Source organism: Myotis yumanensis, unplaced genomic scaffold (assembly GCF_028538775.1).
Source record: "Myotis yumanensis isolate MYYU_CA2020_CCGP unplaced genomic scaffold, mMyoYum1.0.hap1 SCAF_10, whole genome shotgun sequence".
Classification (NCBI taxonomy): domain Eukaryota; kingdom Metazoa; phylum Chordata; class Mammalia; order Chiroptera; family Vespertilionidae; genus Myotis; species Myotis yumanensis.
Genome location: NW_027223761.1, coordinates 3,225,981 through 3,246,901, shown reverse-complemented (window position 1 = coordinate 3,246,901; position 20,921 = coordinate 3,225,981). Strand labels below are relative to the sequence as shown.

The 20,921-nt window shown below is 54.2% G+C and overlaps 1 protein-coding gene across 3 annotated transcripts; it reads right to left on the bottom strand.

Moving 5' to 3' along the window:
• Positions 1–2,892: 2,892 nt before the first annotated feature.
• On the bottom strand, positions 2,893–20,234 carry ASRGL1 (asparaginase and isoaspartyl peptidase 1). Of its 3 annotated transcripts, none has more exons than XM_070426393.1 (7): positions 19,720–20,234; positions 16,471–16,839; positions 13,637–13,779; positions 12,623–12,780; positions 4,891–5,009; positions 3,959–4,069; positions 2,893–3,630 (listed from the first exon to the last, which is right to left on the bottom strand). In XM_070426393.1, exons 2-7 carry the CDS (start codon positions 16,688–16,690, stop codon positions 3,419–3,421), a joined length of 963 nt encoding a protein of 320 aa, XP_070282494.1. In that variant the 5' UTR covers positions 16,691–16,839; positions 19,720–20,234; the 3' UTR covers positions 2,893–3,418. The 3 variants fall into 3 exon arrangements, with proteins under 3 accessions (XP_070282494.1, XP_070282493.1, XP_070282495.1); XM_070426392.1 differs by lacking the exon at positions 19,720–20,234 and adding an exon at positions 17,207–17,293; XM_070426394.1 differs by lacking the exon at positions 19,720–20,234 and adding an exon at positions 17,207–17,293 and having other exon boundaries at positions 16,471–16,797.
• Positions 20,235–20,921: the final 687 nt, after the last annotated feature.

Sequence of the window (20,921 nt, the reverse complement as noted above, 5' to 3'; positions counted from 1 at the left end):
TTCGATCCCCAGTAGGCAACGTGCAGGAGGCAGCCGATGGATCAATGATTCTCTCTCATAGTTGATGTTTCTATCTCTCTCTCTCTTCCCCTTCCTCTCTGAAATCAATACAAATATATTTTTTTAAAAAAAGCTGCTACCAAGTGTGAACGCAGTGAAGGTTTGGGGCTGGGGGGACCCCCTGCCAGCTTCCCACCCGCCCTCCCCTTCTGACGGGAGGGACACGGACAGGCCTGAAGCGCGTCCCGCTCCGCTCCCGCCCTCAGAGTTTATAAACTCGCAGGCGAGGAAGGAACGTGGGAAAGAACATCATTTGGAAAAGCACCCGCACACGTGCTGTGACAGCCCCCGTTAGGGCGGCCTCCCCGCGGCCAGGTGGGCGACAGCAGCGCCACCTGCTGGGCAACTCCCCTCTGGGCGCCCATTATCCCAGGATCTCCGCACGTTCAGGCCGAATTACAATCCACCTGTCCTCCCGGGAGGCTTGTGTTTCTGTCAATTCTGCCCTAAAATAAACTGTAATATGCGGATGAACTGAGGCTCGGGAACCTGAATCCTCGTTTGGTTTGATGTTTTCTGAGCAGATGGTTCGGACCCAGATCCAGGCCAAACGTCTGGCTCGGGGCAGCCGAGACCTTAGGTCCCCGTGGTTCTCAACCTTCCTCATGCCGCGACCCTTTAATACAGTTCCTCATGTTGTGGTGACCCCCAACCATAAAATTATTTTCGCTGCTACTTCATAACTGTCATGTTGCTACTGTTATGAATCGTCATGTAAATATCTGATATGCAGGATGTATTTTCATTGTTACGAATTGAACATAATTAAAGCATAGTGACTAATCACAAAAACAATATGTAATTATATATGTGTTTTCCGATGGTCTTAGGCGACCCCTGTGAAAGGGTCGTTCGATCCCCAAGGGGGTCGCGACCCACAGGTTGAGAACCGCAGCCTTAGGACATTTGTAGCTCGCTGCCCCTTGTGGCTCAGACGCGAGGAAAGCATTGCATTCTCCTTCAGACACTGTCTGCTCATTTATTTGTTCGGCAGTTAGGGACCGAGGCCTCAGCGCAGTGTGGGGGGCCAAGGAGAGTCCGATCCGTGGTCTCCGCGTAGGCAGTGCCCAGGCTGGTGGCGGTGACTTTTTACAGAACCAAGGTCCAGGGCTCCAGTCCGCACCTGGGCTTGCAACGAGGGGTGGCCATGCCCGTGCTCAGTGGGGCTGCTTGGCCACGGAGGTCAGGGGGCCCCATGCCGAGCCGAGCCTCCGGCGTCTCTGATAACAGTCACTTCCCTTGTGAACGGCAGAACTGATAAGCTCAAGTCACATCCTCCAACTGGCCTCCCTGCCTCCCTTCCTTTTCCCTTTTCTACCGCGATCGTATCTTCTCCAGAGCTTCTCCCTTTCCGACCCCTGAAGGAACCCGGCTTAGCCTCCGTGATGGGCCGAATAGGGTCCCCTCAAAACTCCCAGGTTGAAGCCCTAACCCCGGTTGGATTGGAGATGGGGCCTTGGAAGGGACGACTGAGGCCAGGTGAGGCTGTGAGGGGCCCTCGGTGAATCTGGCTGATGCCCTTATGGAAGGGAAGCCTGGCCACAGCGTATATGATGCAACGGCCACGCGAGGAGCCGGTGAGGAGGTCCCAGGAGAAGCCAAAGCTGCCGACACCTTGATCTTGAACCTCCAGCCCCCAGAACTGGGACAACATACCCGTGTTTAAGCCACTGTCTGCGGGACTGTGGCCGGCAGGCCTAGCAAACGAATGCACCTGCTGACAAATCCTGATTTCGAGGCGCAGCTGTTGCATGTGGAGGCTTTCAAGGACATCCACGCACAGACTGCCCCCTGGGCCTGGCCACTCGGACATGTGTCCATAGGACACAAGACAAACACTGTGCAAGTCTTTTTTTAAAAAAAATTGTTTTTATTGATTTTAGAAGGACAGGAGGAGGAGGAGGAGGAGGAGGAGGAGGAGAGAGGAACATCGATGTGAGAGAGATACATCAATTGGTTGCCTCTTGTTGAACCTGCACCCTGGGCATGTGCCCTGACTGGGAATTGAACCGGTGACCTTTCGGTGCCTGGGATGATGCTCAACTGACCGAGCCACACCGGCCAGGGCCACTGAGCTTTAATTTCCTTTACTCCTCAGAGTGACCTGTGTTTCTAGATGAAGTTAACTTGCCCAGGGTCACCCGCAGAGTTCATCTCGGTTCTGAGTGCCACCTCTTCCTCTTTAGTCCCGAGCAGGGTCAGAGGACCGGAGCCAGAACCGTGTGACTGTCGGGGGTGAGCACTGGCCGACGGCCGGCAGCCGGGGCCATAGGCCCTGCTGGTACTGGCACGTGTTTCGTTCTTTCCTGAACCCGCTCAAAAGGCTCAGTTCTGCCGACCTCCTGCGTGCGCCCCGCGAGGCAGGGCGGGCTGACCGGCCCACACGCCGCCCGCACCTCGCAGGCCTGTGACCGCACGCCCGTCTGCACGGCGACCAGGGAGCGCCTGCACGCTCCGGCCTTTGTCCACGGGGACTCCTAGCCACACGGCTGTTCTTCCGAAACACATTTTATCAGAGGCCCGTGGAAGCCGAGTGATGGGAAGTTCGAGCCCCAGGACTCCCCGTGAGGACCCACAGGGCGAGTGGCAGCAGAGGCTGCTCTTAGCGGAGACCCCTGGGGGCGCAGGCTCATGTGTGAGCCCCAGGGAACTCTCAGACCGGCCCGTGATCACTTTCATCCCCAGATGAGGGCGCTAGGGGTTACCACACGGTCCTTTGAACGTATCTGGAAACCTCTATATCAGTGAGTCCGGGGCGATCTGAACTTCCTTAGGAAAACCAGTCTCCCCCCGCCCCCACCCCTCTGCCCTCCCCGCCCAGGGTGTCTCTTGCCCAGTGCTGTCCGGAGCCCCGTGGTTGCCGCGACCTGACCTTTGGCGGCCCCACTATACTTCGCCCACGGGCTCTGCTGCTCCGGTCTGGCTCTCGGATGCCTCCCCCGGCTCTCTCCTCCCCACCTCGGCCCTCATGTCCCCTCAGAACGTGCACACCCTGGGCGGGTGAGCCCTACCGCTTCGGGGGCGGGTCCCCCAATTCCAAGGGCGGTTTCTGTTGGGCTACGCTCCTGCGTTTCTTCTTCCTCACCCGAGACCCTGCGACTGTTCCAGAGACGGGCTGGGGGCCCCCGTATTCGCTCGTCTTACTGTGGGCGTCTCATCCTCCGGAACCCGCCCCGCACCCAGCAGCCACCTACTTACTGAGCAAGGCGACAAAAGGCGGGACAGACTGTAGTTTTCCATCTCCAGCTCTAATTTCAGGCTGAGTCTCCACGCCAGGAACCTGTACTTTACCTGCAGGCTGGCACCTGGGTACAGTCTTGGGGGGCGGGTGGGCGGGGCGGGGGGGGTGGGAGTGGGCTCAGAGCAGGTCAAGGTCAGTGATGCTGGTCGCGTTGAGGTCAATGCCGCAGTGCAGCTTGCCGGCCTGGGCGGCCGCCCAGGGCATGGACTCCGAGGTCCACTTGACCGCCCAGTCTCCTGCTTTGTTGACCAAGATGACACCCCCTAGTCCTTTGAGCTTCGACTTCATGTAACCCAGCGACACCTCAGCAGCCTCCTCTAATGTCTTTCCTGAAAACAGGGGCAGGTTCATTTGCAGTGTGAAAACCCAGAGATTCTTGGCAGACCATGTCTGTCTGAGTGCCCCCAAGAGGGACGGTCCCCACGGTCCCCACGCAAGGTCCTCCTCCCTCTGAGCCGGGGCCCTTTCTCCCACCCAGGCTCCGAGCCGCCGCTGCCCCCTACAGGCGGCGGACAGTACTGCTAACAAGCTGAAAGCAACCAGCAAAGGAGAAAGGGGTGAGGCCAGTCCCCATCTATTTACAAGCAGCTTCTGTTCACTCGCCCGTCCGTCCGTCCGTCCGTCCGTCCGCAGACAGTGCGGCCTCGGTCCGTGTACCTTGCTCCACGTGGAAGAGAGTGAGCCTGGCCAGGTTCACCTTCAGGATGCTCTCCCCGTGCCCCGTGGTCGAAATGGCTCCAATGTCATTGTCGGCGTAGCCCCCGGATCCTGCTCGGAGGGAAGGAGGGGTTCTGCCTGAGCGAGAGTGAGGCCGTTCACACACACAGTCCGAGTCTAACGCTACTTCGATGTCAAGTCCCAGTGCGCAGACAAGGTCAGAGGAGGGGCCATGACCTTGGGATGCCAAGGTGGACAGTAAGCACCTGTGACCGCCCTGAAATCTGGAGGATGTGGGGAGCCGGGGTGGGGGAGGGGAGGGGAGGAGAAGGGAGGGCAGGCCTGGGGCAGCTACACCAGGACAGCCCCTCCTTTGCCCCACACCCCCCAGTCTGCACCCCCTCCCCCCCCACCCCCCAGTCTGCACCCCTCCCCCCCCACCCCCGCCTGGGAACGAGAGGAAACCAGCTCCAGTCCTCATGGGGCACGTTTTAATCTGTAACATTTCTGTGGCGAGCGGTGCATCCCTCTGGTGCCACTCAAATCTAATGACTGCGCCCGCCAGCTCTCAGCTCTCTCGCTCGCTAATTTGTGCCCATGCCTGGGCAGAGGGCGGCATATTTAACATTCGGGGCTAAGTCTGTGGGTCCGGAAACTAGAGCTGGAGAGAAGAGGGAGGCACGGTGGGTAGCTTGGGGGCACCTTCAGCTTCCTGATCTCCATCTCCCTCCCCGTGTCACTCCGACTCTTGGGTCATGCGCTTGAGGGAAAACAGAGCACCTGCTGGGTAGGAAGCAGCACCCCAGCGACCCCTCCAACCGCTGCGGCTCCCAGAGGAGAGGGAAGGGGAGGGGAGGGGAGGGGAGCAGTCAGCGAACGTGAACTTGATGATGGGAAGGAAATGGGGGGCGGGAGTCCTCCAGCAGCACTACCTATGCAGGGCGAGTCCCCAACTCGGCCGACCATTTTGTTCACGATGCCCCCCGTCGAGGTGGCATAGGCCACGTCTCCTTTGGAGTCCAAGGCAACAGCGCCCACCGTTCCCAAGTGTCTGCAAAAAGTAAACAGAACAAAAGTGGCAGCGTGAAGACGGCACTACGCAGCTCAGTGCCTGCCAAGGCCCACGCTGCCTGCAAATGGCAAACGGGACACACGGACCCCATGGTCCTGACTCAGGAGCCGGCAGGGAAAGCTAAGGTGACAGTGCAGCTCAGACTTGAGTGCGATGAACAATTCCTTGGGTGCCCCCCTCCCTTCCCCCCTCCCCCAGGGACCCAGAGTTCCCCATCCAGGGTGGGACCTGAGACCCCGCATTTCCAACCGCCTCTCAGGTGCCGCCGCCGCCGCTGAGGCTGCCTGGCCGCGCCCTGCGTTGCCAGGACTTGCTGTAAAGACGAGATGCGGTCATTTCCCCGACCATTTTGTTATACACCTTCCAGAAGAAACGCTGAAGGAATTGCACAGTGGCCACACGCCCCCCCCCCCCCCCAGATCCTGCAGCGAGCGAGGTGTGGGCACTTTTGTGGGTGCCCTGCGGGCTGTCTCTCCCCTGGAGCTGCCGGGCCGAGGCCACAGGGCCATCAAGCTCCACGTTTCACTGAACCCATCGAAGACTAAGGCGACTACAGTGGCAGGGGGGGGGGGCGTGGGGAGGGGAGTGTGGGTGGCACTGGGCTGTGTCTAGGGCCTCCGGAGGAAGTGGGGGCCAGCCCCGCTGACCCCCCAAACCCGCACATGGCTGCTAAGCTCGTGGGATTTTGGGGAGGCCACTGTGGCGGGAGAGAGCAAAGCCAGGGAGGGTGTGGGAGGCCACAGGGCAGCCAGACGGAGGGCTGGGGCAGGTGGGTGACCGCCCAGCCGGCGACCCAGGTCAGTCCTGTCTGAGGCCGCAGTCCTGGCTCAGTGGCCCCTGCACGCTCAGCATGGCATCCCGGCTTGGGCTCCGCAGCACAGGGCCACCCTGCGCACAGGCCACCGGGAAGGCTTCCCCGATTGACTGCGGAGACCTGGGCGTGTGAGCCGAGACGCATCACAGCATCGGCCGGGATTAAGAAAGGACCTGCGCCACCCCCACGCAGCTACAGTGAAGGCCTTGGTATCGGGTGTGGGCTGGGCTGTGCAGGGCCTGGGTCCTCACTCACCCCTGCAGGAGATGGGAAGCCCCTCCGGAGCCCTGGCCAGGGTGGCTCAGTGAATAGAGCGTCGGCCCGTGAGTGCACCGAGGGGTCCCAGGTTCGATTCCGGGTCAAGGGCACATACCAACCCTGAGGCATCCATGTTTTTCTCTCTCTCTCTCCTCATTCTCTTCCACTCTGTCTAAAAACCAATGGGAAAAATATCCTCGAATGAGGATAACAAAACAACAACGAAGACAGCCTCTGGAAACCACAAGTTTCATGCACCGGGCCTCTAGTTTAGTTATAAACATGTGATCAATGTGTCTCAAAATATACTGTCCTGCTATGGTGTTTATATGACTGAATGCTGACAAACCACCAATGAGGACTTAGCTGTTATTGTTCACATCTGGATCCTCTCATCAGCTGGGGACGCCGGGACGAGTGAAACAAGACACACACACAAAATACATCAGTTGTGTATTTACCCCCTGAAGTTAACTTTCCTCGCCTCATATCAGAGAGCACTGATGACGTTCTCATAATCAGCATTTCCGCACAGCACCCACCCCATGGGGAAGCGCTGAACGAGGCGGACTTTCCTGAGTCCATAGACTTCTTAGCAAGTTCTTAACTCATTTCAGTTGGAGAAACTTCGCTGCGCTGAGGCAGCAGCAACTGGAATTTCCAATAGAATTCTGGAAGCTGAATTACCTAGATTTGGAAATGAATCCCGATTCTGACGTTACCACACCCCAATGCAATACGGGGTTACATAGGGTACACTCTCCTCACAGAAGATATTACCACTTCCATTTGATCAGATGCTTCACAATCCCTTACTGTTGTCATTTAGATCCATGCGGAACATCTCAAGTTCTTTCACATTTAAATGCTGGTGGTTATAAACACGGAAAACAGCAGTACGCTGTTCAAACCTCTCTTCAAGTGGTGCTACGCTCTGAGAGTGAACAGAAAAGTAGAAACTGGTGTCAGGATTTTGTACGCGAGTCGGCTCCAGGTCAGACCAATATCTTTGTTTCCTTGATCCAATTTCCTTATATTTTATGGGCTTGTTATTCTTGCATAGTTCACATGCACTTTTGGTTTTGTTTCTCTAAACTTAAAAGGATACTTTTAATCCTATTAGAAAGCAAATCACCAAACTTGGATGTTTTCAAAGCTTTTGTTAAGCTTAGCAATAGAAATTGACAGTTCAAACTAAGCGACTGTAGACAGCATACATTCAAAATTAATTTCACTTTCTGGTAAAGGCCATGATTTGTTCTTTGAGAATCTTCTGTGGTTTTGCTCAACTCTTTTTATCTAGATTGGATTTATTTTTTATTTATTTATTTATTTATTTTTAGATTGGATTTAATTACTTCAACAGCATTTAGTTGGTGTTCCCACCACGTGTCTGAGATTCGTTGTGAAGTCAGCTATGCGTCTGACCAAGCTGCTCCATTTGGGGCAGATCTAGACCCCGGACTGTCCCACAGCATCTACAGTTGGCCAAGCTGAGGGCGTGTCTCCTAGAAAAATTCAAACCGTGCGCTGTACGCGTGTCACACAGAGTACTGCTGGACTCTTGGCCACACTTCATGCTTCTATACCTTTTGCTTACCAACCTCGTTAGCTCCCTATCATAGGCTTGCCTTCCATCATTTAATTTAATTAATTTATTTAAAAAATATTTTTATTGTTTTCAGAGAGGAAGGGAGAGGGATATATATAAACATCAATGTTGAGAGAGAATCATGGATCGGCTGCCTCCTGCACGACCCCTACTGAGGATCGAGCCCGCAACCGGCGCCAGTGCCCTGACAGAGAATCGAACCATGACCTCCTGGTTCATAGGTCGTTGTTCAACCACTGAGCCACGCAGCCAGGTGATCATTTTATTTTTTAAATATATTTGTATTGATTTCAGAGAGGAAGGGAAAGGAAGAGAGAGAGATAGAAACATTAATGATGAGAGAGAATCATTGATTGGCTGCCTCCTGCACGCCCCCTGCTGGGGATCGAGCCCACAACCCCGGCATGTGCCCTTGACCAGAATCAAACCCGGGACCCTTTAGTCTGCAGGCTGACGCTCTATCCACTGAGCCAAACCAGCTAGGGCTAGGCGATCATTTTAAAGATTAATTTTAGTCTAAGTTAAAAAGCATTCCCCAATTCTTCTCTTCATTCAAAACGCGTCCCTTAAAAAGCAGGTGTAAAGCCACTGAAATGCTCATTGATTTAAGCTTGCTTTTCTTCTCCGGGGAGTGTAACGATGCACAGAATGTTAGCTGTTCAACATGTCTTCTCACCAGGGAACATTCTAGTTGAACTGAGTACTTTAAAAAGTTTACATGTGATTTCATCTCTCACGTATTACCCATTCAATCAATCTAGATAGTGATCATTAGTTTCCTTATTATTTATCCTAATCACACGTTTGGCATTTTATCAGATTGTGAAATAACTGTTACTCAACCTAGAAAGTTTCCATTGTTTTTGTAAACACTGTGTTGCTTGCCTGGAAGGCAGCATTCGGCTTGGCTAATATCGGGCACCTGGTCTCATTCTTTGAAGGACACGACACTGATGTTTCATGCCAGCGTTTTCCCGTGTTATCAGTGGTTTGCTGTCGAGGCAGCGTCCCCCCCCACTGCTGGCACTTGCTCCGTCCTGTTCTGTGCGGGAGGCTGTAGATTAGCAGCTAAGGCGTCCGTTGGGGAAGAAGCCGAGGTTGCGGGGACTTCATCCGGACCCGCCAGGTTGTGGATTTGGAAAGAACAGTGTTGTTGTGACTTTCATTGTTTGGACGAGTCACGAGCTCTCCATTGGACAGAGACTGTCACGCCCACGCGTAGCTTTTGTGGGCTCAGCCGGGAAGAAGGCGGCCTCCTTTTACTGTTTTGCCTCTAAAAATGCAAGCAGACGGCTTCTTGGAGGTTTTTTTTCTTCTTCCTTCTCAGTTTTTCCTTTGGGAGCTCCTCTGGTCTTTTCTATCAAGAGCGTGAGATGTGCACCCATTTTCAATGATCTAGGGTTGAAAAAGCGAAATGTAATTATATTGAATGCACAAAATTAGAATATAGTTTCATCAAAACTAAAGAGCAAAACAGTAGAAAAAATTTTAGGTACAGTTAAAAAAGTTAGTTTTTTCCTAAAAGATGCAAAATTATCTATATATATAAAAGGCTAATCTGCAAATTGTCCCCTCAGGAGTTTGACCGGGAGATTGGGAGTTTGATTGCTTGCTATGACATGCGCTCACCACCAGGGTGCGGCGCGGAACAAAGGAAGACCCTGGGCCGGCAGCTAGAGAAGGGAGGCCCTGCCAGCCCTGATCTCCGGCCAGGCCTAGGGACCCTACTGGTGCATGAATTTTGTGCACCGGGCCTCTAGTCTACTAATATTACAGTCAAACCATGAATTACAATGACTCTTAAAACCAAAATTGCTTAAAAGCTGGAAATTTTAACTTTATACCTTTGAAAATTCAACTAAATTGTTTAAACCTTTTATAAGAATACAAGCATCCCTACTTCTAACATTCAGTGTGCATTTAGCTGCCAACATAAAGTGCTGGGTCTTCCTGCAGGTGCTGTGAGGACTGTGCTGCCCAGTCCAGCGGGCACTGGCCACTCGGGGCACCAAGCACAGGAGACGGGGAGTCCGCAGGGAGACGGGCTGCAAATGTCAAGTACACGTCCGATTTTGAAGATTTCGTATGAAAGAAGAATATAAAACATCTCAAATAATTTCTTTTCTTTTTTTAATCCTCACCAGAGGATATTTTTCCATTGATTTTTAGAGAGAGTGGGAGAGGGAAAGACAGAGAGAAACATCAACGTGAGAGAAACACATCGACTGGTTGCCTCCTGCACGCACCCTGACCAGGGCCTGGGCCGGGGAGGAGCCTGCAACCCAGGTATGTGACCTTGACCGGAATCGAACCTGGGACCCTTCGGTCCGCAGGCCAATGCTCTATCCGCTCAGCCAAACCAGCCAGGGCTCAAATAATTTCTTATATTGATGATGACATAATGGGTTCAATATATATAATATTAATTTCACCTGTTTCTTTTTACTTTTTAAAAATAAGGCACTCATATTGGACAGTGCTGATCTAGGCCTACATATTCAGGGTGTCCCTCCAAAATGCATACACACACTTTGAATAATTATAAAGGCAGTATTTATTAAAATACATTTCATTTTCAACATTGAGCTATCAGCTGTTAAAGTGTGTATCGATTTTTTGGGGGACACCCTGTGTATACAAACTTAAGAGTGACAGGCATCAGCCCTCGCGTACAAGTCTGACAGTTGCTGTGCCAACTCACGAACACCCCAGAACCACACATTTAAACAAAGAGAACGGAGACGTGGACTCCCGAGAAGCCACACTCGGTTATGCGAGAACTGACTGGACAAGCTGTTCGCTTGCCTTTTTCTCTTACCTGAGGCTGCTGTTCACTCTCTCCCACTCTGAGCCGGGCCCGCTGAGGCCGGCAGAGGCGCGATCCACCGACCTTTAGACTCAGGCGGCCTTTGCTTCCAGGACACAGAGCAAGGGGCGCACAGAGGCGCTCCCTGGGGGCCGCGAGCGGGGATGACGAGGGCTATGGGTCACGCGGTGCCGCTGCTGAGTGACAGGCGCTGGGGTACCTGTAACACACCAACTGCTTTGTGGTTTTGTGATCTGAGGGTCCCCGAGGGGCAGGGCCCGGGGCAGAAGCCCTTCGTGCAATCCTGGCTGGCGGAGAGGTGTGTCAGAAAACAGCACGGCGGCATCTGCGAAAACGTACATGAACCATTGACAGAGCCTCCCCGTTCCGGGGACGCCGCCTGCGGACACCACAGCACGCTCCGTGGGTTACCAACAGCCGCCAGCGTAGGCCACCCTTGTGAAACACACCCTTAACGCGGGAGACGCCTTCCTGTACCCGCCTGCGCCCATCTAGGCCGGCCACGCTGCTTTTGAGAACGCTCCCTAGGACTAGGTGACACTAGAGGCGCCCCTGGTTAAACAGCTCACATCTGAAAACCAGGCAACGTCAGTAGATTCCGTTCCGTTGTAAACTCCCAGGCCACGTTCAAATTTCATCTCTCACATTTCGTTTCAAATAAGGGGGCCTTTATTTGGGATTCTGAACCCCTGTAACAGAAAACTGTAGTTCAGGACGTAGGATTAATGGCAAACCTTTTGGGGGTCGAACGACCCTTTCACAGGGGTCGCCTAAGATCATCCTGCATATCAGATATTTACATGACGATTCATAACAGTAGCAACGTGACAGTTATGAAGTAGCAACGAAAATAATTTTATGGTTGAGGGCCACCACAACATGAGGAACTGTATTAAAGGGTCGCGGCATTAGGAAGGTTGAGAACCGCTGCTCTAAGAGCTGTGCTGATTTCTCTGCACCCTAAAAGGGCTTAAGGAGCCCCAGAGGGGACACCAGATGACAGAGCGTGTTTAGTCTATAAGATAGCAAGCTGGTCCAGAAGCATTGGTGAGTCCTGGCCGGTCTGGCTCAGTGGATAGAGCGTCGGCCTGCGGACTGAAGGGTCCCGGGTTCAATTCCGGTCAAGGGCACATGCCTGGGTTGCCAGCTTGATCCCCAGTAGGGGACGTGCAGGAGGCAGCCAATCAATGATTCTCTCTCATCATTGATGTTTCTCTCTCTCTCTTTCCTTCTCCCTTCCTCTCTGAAATTAATAAAAATATATTTTAAAAAATAATAAAATAAAAATATATTTAAAAAAAGAAAAAGAAGCATTGGTGAGTTCACACAGTAACGCAGGCACGCTTGTATTAAGTCATGTTGGGAGGGAGCTCTGCTGGCCTAGTGTGCGTGAGTTCTCATCCTATATCAGTGATGGCGAGCCTTTTGAGCTCGGCGTGTCAGCATTTTGAAAAACCCTAACTTAACTCTGGTGCCGTGTCACACATAGAAATTTTTTGATATTTGCAACCATAGTAAAACAAAGATTTATATTTTTTATATTTATTTTATATATTTAAATGCCATTTAACAAAGAAAAATCAACCAAAAAAATGAGTTCGCGTGTCACCTCTGACACGTGTGTCATAGGTTCGTCATCACTGTCCTATATCGTAAAAGCGTAGTATGCAAATTATCCCCTCCACCAGAGTTCTTCCGGGAATTCGACCAGGGGGCAGGCTGGGCGGGGGAAGGGAGGGAGGCCCTGGCGCTGGCAGGTGGCCAGGGGAAGGGAGGGACACCCTTGCCACTGGCGGCAGCAGGCGGCCGGGAGGGAGTACCCTGGCGGCAGCCGCTAGGGACCCTACCAGTGCACCAATTTTGTGCACTGGGCCCGAGGTAGCAGTAATCAATGAGGTTAAGTTTATTATTAAAAAGCAAAGGGGCAGTCTTCCCGTTACTTAGTGTGCATTATGCTGTTCAAAGAGTGAAACAGCCGAGCGCTACTGGACTTCTTGAAGAACTAACTGTAAGTAATCCGACATCTGCCCGCCTTTCACACCTGAGCAATCCCCCCACCGCGAGCCACAGACGGCGCTTACTTTTGGGGTTCTGGCTTCGGAGCGCTTTTGCAGTGCTTCTCTTTCTCGAGGCGTTTTCTGCTTCTCTCTGTTACCAGCTGCTCCCTAGGAACCTCTCGGACCCCCATGGCGGCTGCGAACTCTGCGGCCCCCCGGTCAGTCAGGAAGCAGTGAGGCGTCTGGACCAGATGGAAACGTGGTGAGTTTTTGAAACAGTGGAAATCTTTTTAGCTGTTCCTACCGTGTGAAGAGAATTACTCCTCTCCGGGTACAAAACCTCAGAAATGCAGATTTCAGTGGCTCGCTTTCCTGAATGTTGAAAAGAGGCTGGCTTTGAGTTTTCTATTTAAAAAAAAAACCCACAAAAACAAAAATGATGGTATAATGCTAGAGATGTGACTTACATAGGTCTTTTTAAAAAAATCCTGACCTGAGAATATATGGAAACATTTTAGAGAGAGAGAAAAAGAGAGGGAACGAGAGGGAGGAGGGAAGGGGAGGAGACAGAGAAAGAGAGAAAGAGAGAGAGAGAGAGAGAGAGAGAGAGAGGAACATTGATGTGAGAGAGAAACATCAATCAGATGGCTCTCGTATGCATCCTGACTGGGGATCGAACCTGCAACCTAGGTCTGTGCCCCGACTGGGACTTGAACCCTGGCATTTTGGTGTATGGATGATGCTCCAACCAACCAAGCCACCCGGCCAGGGCTACATATGATCTTACATTTAGAGAACAGGATCCGTTTTTATTTAACACGTCCTATTAAACAGCTGGTCTGTTGGGTTTGCATGTGCTATGTTCTACGTGTTGTGAGAAGGCTGGACACGGGAAGATAACAGGGAAACAGAGCGATCACTGGCCAAGTTACATTGCCCACGGAGTCCGATCCTGGCTCCGTGGAGGGACTTGTCATTCGTTCCCTTCTTTCACACAGGTTGGAAGAGTGACCTCAAGTATGTCCCTACAGGCAGGCCCCTTTGGTCACCAGGGCCGTGGCGGCCCCAGGGAAAGGGCGCTTCTCTGGCCGCGCATACCTTCTCCATCACGAGCCGGGCCAGCTTGATGGGGTTCGCGATACAGCGCACGGCAGACACGGCGCCCGAAGACAGGTCTTTTCCACTCATGATACTGGCGTCCATTTCCACGTCCCCATTTACGTTCAAGACGGATCCACAGCCTAAACCCACAAGGAAGGGGAAAGCAAGAATCCAGAATTCAGAACTGGCTCCCGAGCTCCCGCTAAGCTGCCCACTTTAACTCCCCCTCCACTCCGTCGCCAAAGGAATATTTTTTAAGACAGAAACCTGTCTTGGTACCCCATGACCTGCCAATCAACACTACGGAGCCCTTCTGACTCACTCTCCCAGCTTCCCCTCCTCGCCGGGGCGACGTGTTCCTGACATGTCAGGTTTCCCTGAACGCACCACCAGCTCTCATTGCCCTGCGCTTGGCAATGCTGTTCTCCCTCCCGCTAGGACACTTCCTCCAGCTTTCTCGGCCTGCATAATGCCTATAAGCCTAGCCACTCTCTCTCTCATTTTTTTAAAAAATTATTGATTTCAGAGAGATAGAGAGAGGGAGAGAGAGAAACATCAGTGATGAGAGAATCATTGATCGGCTGCCTCTTGCACACCCGCTACGGGGGTTGGAGCCTGCAACCCAAGCATGTGCCCTTGACTGGAATCGAACCCGGGTCCCTTCAGTTCACAGGCTGACACGCTACCCACTGAGCCAAGCCAGCTAGGGCAGTCTAGCTATTCTTAACCTCTTTGTGATGGTTTCCTTATCTGTAAAAATGGAGTAAGAACAAAGCTCAAGAATGTTTAAAGGCTTATAAACATATCCGGCCCTAACAAGGTAAAATTCGGTGTTTGGTATCCAGTAGGAAATTATCAGGCACACAAAGAAACAGGAAAACATGACCCATAATAAGGAAAAAAAAAAATCAATCCATGGTAATAGATCCAGGAATGACACAAATGATAGAATTAGTAGACAAGGATGTTAAAGCATCAGTTATAACTATATTCCTTATGTACCGGAACGTGGAGGGAGCTATGAAAAAGGCTCAAACAGAACTTCTAGAGATGAAAACAAAAGACGGCTGAACTAGAACCTACTGGGTGGGATTAACACCCGATCAGGGGTGTGGATGGGTCAGAATTGAGCTGAATTGTTGGACACCTCGCCGGTGCCCGAGCATTGCTCGGTGGCGTGGGAAAACCCCCACACACAGAACGAGGTGCAGAATCTTAGGAGCAAAGCTAAGCCTTTTCAACAAATGGTGCTGGAACAACTGGTCACCCACTTGCAAAAGAAGATAAATGCAAACAAGCAAATACACATGTGACAAAAATCAACTATTTTCATAACCCAGCAATGAACAATCGGTAACTGAAATTTTAAAAAGCATGTCGTATTTACCCTGCCACCAAAATACATGAAATAATTAGGTATAGATCTAACAAATGATGAGAGGGAATCATGGATGGGTGGCCTCCTGCACGCCCCACCCTGGGGATGGAGCTCGAAACCCCAACACATGCCCTGACCGGGAATCGAATCGTGACCCCCTGGTTCCTAGGTCAACGCTCAACCACTGAGCCACACCATCGGCTGGGCTACGTAACCTTTCTGTACCTTAGTTTTCTCACCTGACACACGAGCATAATAATCACACCCAACTCATCAGACTACTGTGCAGACGCAATGAGCTCATCATGCACATTTCGCAGACACTGTCGCGTAAGCAGTCGGCACTCAGAGCAGTTATGATCGTGATGACTCTAATCCACTGAGTGGAAGGGGCAAACACAAACCAGTACATCCCGCACGGCTGCCTTTACACGGCGCTCCCGAGAATGCACATCCGTCCGCAGCAGCGGTTCTCAACCTTGGCTGCACATTAGAGTCACCTGGGAATCTTTCTAAAATCCTGATTCCTGGGCCTCGTCCTCCGGAAATTCTGTTTCTTTGTGACTAATGTCGTGGCCCCCACCCCATCACAAAGAAACAGAATTTCCGGAGGATGAGGCCCGGAAATCAGGATTTTAAAAAGATTCCCAGGTGATTCTAATGTGCAGCCAAGGTTGAGAACCGCTGGTCTACAGTGACAGAAGCAGCTCAGTGGATGCTTGGTGCTGGGGATGAGTTGGGGAGAGTCACGGCAAAGAAGCGACTTTTTGGGGTGAAGGGAAGGTTTTAAAACTTGATTGTGGGCGCGCTCCCCTTCCCAGCAGCATGCCCAGCCTTCCCCTCCCCTCTTGTCCCCCCACAGGCCTGCATCACCTAAACTCGGGGAGACCCCACCAGCCATGCACCAGCCGCACAATGGCCAGTGGCAGCTCCACCAGGCCTACCCCCCCGCCCCCCCCCCCCCCCCCGCCCCCGCCAACCTGCCGCAAGGTCCCTTTTTACCTGACTTCTCAGTGGCCAGAGCAGCCCCCCCCTCTCCTGTTGCTGCTTCCACCCTAGGCCCTTCCTTGGGTCACTATCCCCAACTCTAATAAGCGTCCTCTCAAATTTTTTTTTTTAATCTTGCTTGTGATGTGGTTACACAGGTGTATTATGCACTTTTCACAACTCAAAATGCACGCAGTTTATGGTATGTAGTCTACCCCCAACGCCCCCACAGAAAGATGTCATAAGAACACCTCTTAACGATGTGAAGAGGTTACAGGGGGACAAAAAGGGAGGAAAAGCTTAAACAAGTTTAAAGCAACTTGGTCAACAGGTACAAAGAGAAAAATGAAATCTCTGAAGCATTTTAAATTCGACCCCAAGGCGGATTCGCTTCACGAACACGTTAGAAAGGGTCCCGTTCCTCCGGGGGAGTCGCCGAACCGGCCTGGCCGCCGCGCAGACCCACCTGCGTTGAACTCGGGGTCGTCCTCCAGGACGGCCACCGCGCTCTCCACCGCGTCCACCGCGCTGCCCCCCGCCTTCAGGACGCAGTACCCCGCGGTGGCGGCGCGCAGCACGCCCTGGCGCACCAGCTCTCTGCGGTCCTTGGCGATGTGGCTGGCGCCGCCCCCGTGGACCACCACCACGGGGTTCACGGCCACCGGGTTCATGCCGCAGGGGTTCATGTCGACGGACCCGCGGGATCAACGGGACGAGAAGGTCATGTCAAAGGGCCCAGGGAGCCCCGCGGGCGCAGTCGGTTCGGGATTCCGTTGGGGACCAGGTCCGGCTTCTACTCCGGGGGGGAAGGCGGGGAACACAGCTCAGGTCCTTTCTGGAAACCAGTGGGGTGGGGATGGTGGGGGGTCGGGGTGGGGATGGGGGAAGAGGCGGCTGGTCTGAACATCGCAGGAGGAGCCTAGAGCGCCCCCTGGCTCCCGTGTCCTCCCGCCCCCCACCCCTCCCGGGGCGGGGCCACCGGCCGGGCAGGTGCGAGGGTGGCACCCGGGCCAGAGCCCCAGCCCGCCTCCCGGGCTCCCCGTCGGGCCTGAGTGTCACGGGCATGGACTGCTGGGGGCCCCCCAGGCCGCTGGGGCCCCGAGGCTCCCCGCCAGCCATTTCCCGGGGCATCCCTTAGGCCGGACACCCCAGGGGGCCGCTTCACCGGCGCCCTCCGCCTCGAACCACAGGCGGGGACTCACCGAGGCGCCCGGGAGGCGGACGCCGGGCTTCGGGACGGGCCGAACCGCCCCGCAGAACTCGGAACCTGCACGGCCCAGACCCTCCGCCAGGCGGGTCTGGAAACCGCTGGGCTCGCAACTGCCCCGCCTGCAAGGGCGCCGGGGCCGCGAGGGCGGGGCGCGCGCGGAATGGCGGTAACCCCCGCGGGAGGCGGCCGGGCGCCGATCTCCCGGTTCGGCCAGCGTCTCCGCGGCCGCCGGCCCGGGGCTGCTGCACCCAGGGGAGCTCCCTAGAGGGAGGCCCGCGCCTCCTCCTCCTCCTTAACGGCCGGGCGAGTGTTGGCGTTGCTGGCGAGATGGGCCAAAAGATGGTCCAAGTGCCCGCCAACCACTTCGACACCACCAGGAGCCCCAGTGCGGGCGGGGTTGGGTGAAGAAGGTTTTGTAATTTAAATGTGAACATTGAGAACGAAGAGACCCACTAGGAAGGGCTTCTGGTGGCTAACTGGGCTCAAAACAAAACAAAAACACACACACAAACAAACAAAGCTTGGCAGCCATTTCTGCGCCGGGGCCTCTCCAGGGAACTGCACTGAGGGAGAAGCCTGCTCGAAGCCGCCGGCCTCTGCCCTGAACTGTCCGCACCGCCTGCCGCCTCTGTTCCTTCCCCGACCAATCGGAGCCACGAAGCTCTACCAACCAGAGCGGCTCCATCCTCACTGAGGACCTTGCCTTTTGGACCAAACAAACTGCAAGTCACCCTTTGCCGAGAAAGGACCAATCAGGGACCAGGGGCAGGGACTTCTGCCTAAATGAACCACCTGCAAGTGTAGTTTCCCTCTCCACGGAAGACTGGGAGGGGCTAAAACACCTCCGAGCAGAGCCCACTGGTAAGGGGCAGGGCCTAGCCTAGCCTATGAGCCTAGCCTAGTGTCTAAGCTTAGCCTGTGAGCCTAGCCCAGTGGTCCGAAAACTGCGGCCCCTTGAGTGTGGCTCTTCCACAAAATACCACGTGCGGTCGCGCACTTACGGTGCAATCGAAACTTCCTGGCCACACTCAAGGGGCCAAAGAGCCGCATGTGGCTCGAGAGCCACAGTTTGCTGATCACTGGCCTAGCCTATGAGCCTAGCCTAGTGTCTAAGCTTAGCCTAGGAGCCTAGTCTAGCTTTGGAGTGGAGCCTCAGAGCCTTGGAGCCTAATATGTGACAATTATATGAAATTCACACCTTAGTGTCCACAAATACAGTTTATTAGAATGCGAGTGCCCCGGTGCATGGATTCATGCACATTGAAAGGAAATTAATTAGAAGGTGGCCGGCGGGTGGGGCAGGACTGGGCTAGATGGTCCCACATGCCCTGGAGCCAACCTCCTGCAGTTCCCCCCTGGCTGGCTGCACCTGGGGCGGTGCCGTGGCTCAAAGGGCACCTGTGGAGTGAGTGGGGTCCCCCGGCAGGTGGGGTCCCTTGGCCTGGCCTGTGGGGATCGGGCCGAAACCGGCTCTCTGACATCCCCCGAGGGGTCCTGGGGTGCTAGAGGCACTCTGCAAAGTTGCTGTTGTATAGGGTGTGGAACGCAAACACAAGAGTGCAGTAAACCAGATTCTGGGCCGACAGCGCCCCAGCAACAACATAACCCACGGCTGAAGGTGGAATCGCACAACCCGCGGAGGGATTGGGCTCCCTCCTCTCTGGTTTCGGGGTGCATCACCCGAGAACCGCTGCTGCCGAGTCACTACAGCTCGGCAGCTCCTGCATTGTATGTCTGCCCCCTGGTGGTCAGTGCGCATCATAGCCACTGGTAGGGGACACTTAGCATATTAGCCTCTTATATATAGACATATATAGATATATATATAGCCACACCTATTTGTGTACATATTGTTGACGACTGCTGTCAAACTATGAGGAGAGACTTGGAGTTTCAACTGAGACCATCCGCCATTCTCTCTCTGGCTGCTGCAGAAAAAGCAGCTGACCTCTGGTCTAGGATCTCGAATGCCCTTTATCATCTTGCACAGCTGGTTAAGAACTTTGGCGTTGCCTCTTTCACCAAGGACCGTCTTTTCTAAGCCAATTAGCCATTCCTTGGCGGGGGCGGGGGTGGGGTGGGGGCAGAAGAGTAGGCTGCACGGATTGCATAGGAGCCCCCGACTTAGGCACCCGGAGTCCCGTTGGAAAGGAGAGTCAGAGATCGCAGGTGGATGGGGAAGGACGAAGCCCTTTTTCCATCTTCTCTGACCTGGCAGAGAAAATGTTCAAGCACAAGGGTGAGGCTAGGGGAAGGGCGTGTGAAGCCTTTTGTGTGGGTGCCACCTTTGTGTCAGTACCACCCCCTAAATGCTGGCAACTGTAGGCTCCACCCCAGTCTCTCCACATCGGGCACAAGCAACATGGGTTTGGAATCGGGGAGCCACAGAAGCGATGACAGTGGGAATAGCTTAGCAAAGAGCAAGCTTGGAATCCTTCCAGAGAGGACTCCTGCAGGTGGGTTCAGGGGCCAGGCATCGCGGTGGAAGGAGCTGGCGTTGAGCACCTGCATTAGCGTCGCTCAGCGTGACATCCCGCCTTCTCTGAAGCAGTGACCACTGATCCCCGAGGATGTGCAAAGATTCCTGACCCCCCTCCACCTCCCCCACAGCCCGCATTAACTGACATCTAGTAAGGCGAGGCTTCTGGTCAAAGGGCAGTGGATCCAATGCAGACGTTACTGCCTCCTAGTGGCCACAGCATGGGGCTCATCTGTAAATGGAGTTTCTAACAGGATTTCCCAGGTGCTGCTGGAGTTCATCCTCAGAGCAGGAGGGACCTTAAGAAGCCACCCGTTTCATCTCCTTCACTTTGCAGGCGGGATGTTGACGCTCAAAGTCACAGGTGGGGTCCAGGGCTACGCGTCCCAATTCCTGGCCCATCTGCCACCTGGCGCTGCAGGCAGCTTCGTTAGGCCGTGCGGACTCCACGTGGTTCTGCGGCCTTCCTGCGTCCTGGGCACGGCTAATACTGTGCCAGGCAAAGACGGGTGCCACCCCGGCCTGGAACCGTGGCTGCAGAGGACGCCTCGGAGACAGCCATGTGGCCAAAGACGGCAAACGCCCAGGGAGGACAGCACCGGACGCGGAGGAAGAAGGACCGGGTTTGCCAGCACCGCCAGCAAACCCTGCTCTGCCCCGCTGGTGCCATTTTGGTCTCAGCCCTTCTGCTAGCGGATGTAACAATAAATGTATAATCCTTTACCCTTCTTGGCCTCCTGCGTTCCTCCTTCAGCGACCCCGGGAGCCGGGAGTCGGGAGAGAGGCCCGGACCGGTCTCCCTCGCAGCTCTCGGAAGGGACCAACTCCGCCCAAGTCCTTGATCTCGGAATTCTGGTCCCCAGAGTGTGAGGACAATATGTTTGGGTCCCTTAAGCCACTCTGTTTGTGGTGCTTTTGTTACAGCAGCCCCAGCAAATCTATAAAGATTCTGTAGAGCGTTCCCTGTCCAACCCCTTCTTCCAGTTGTCAATCACGCTTCCTGCATGGAAGGCAAAGCTGGAAGAAGAAAGGCCAAAGCGCAGGACGCTGGGCGAGCCGTACCAGTGAGGTCGCTCCAGACCCGCCTCCCACGCCCCGCGCCCTTCGCAGTGCATGCTGGGGCTTGTAGTTCCGGCGTGCGGAGTCCTGCGCGCGCATCCCCAACCGCCGGGCGACTTCCTCTTCGGCCTCGGCTCCCGGAAGCTAAGCAAGTTAAAGTTCAACGCTT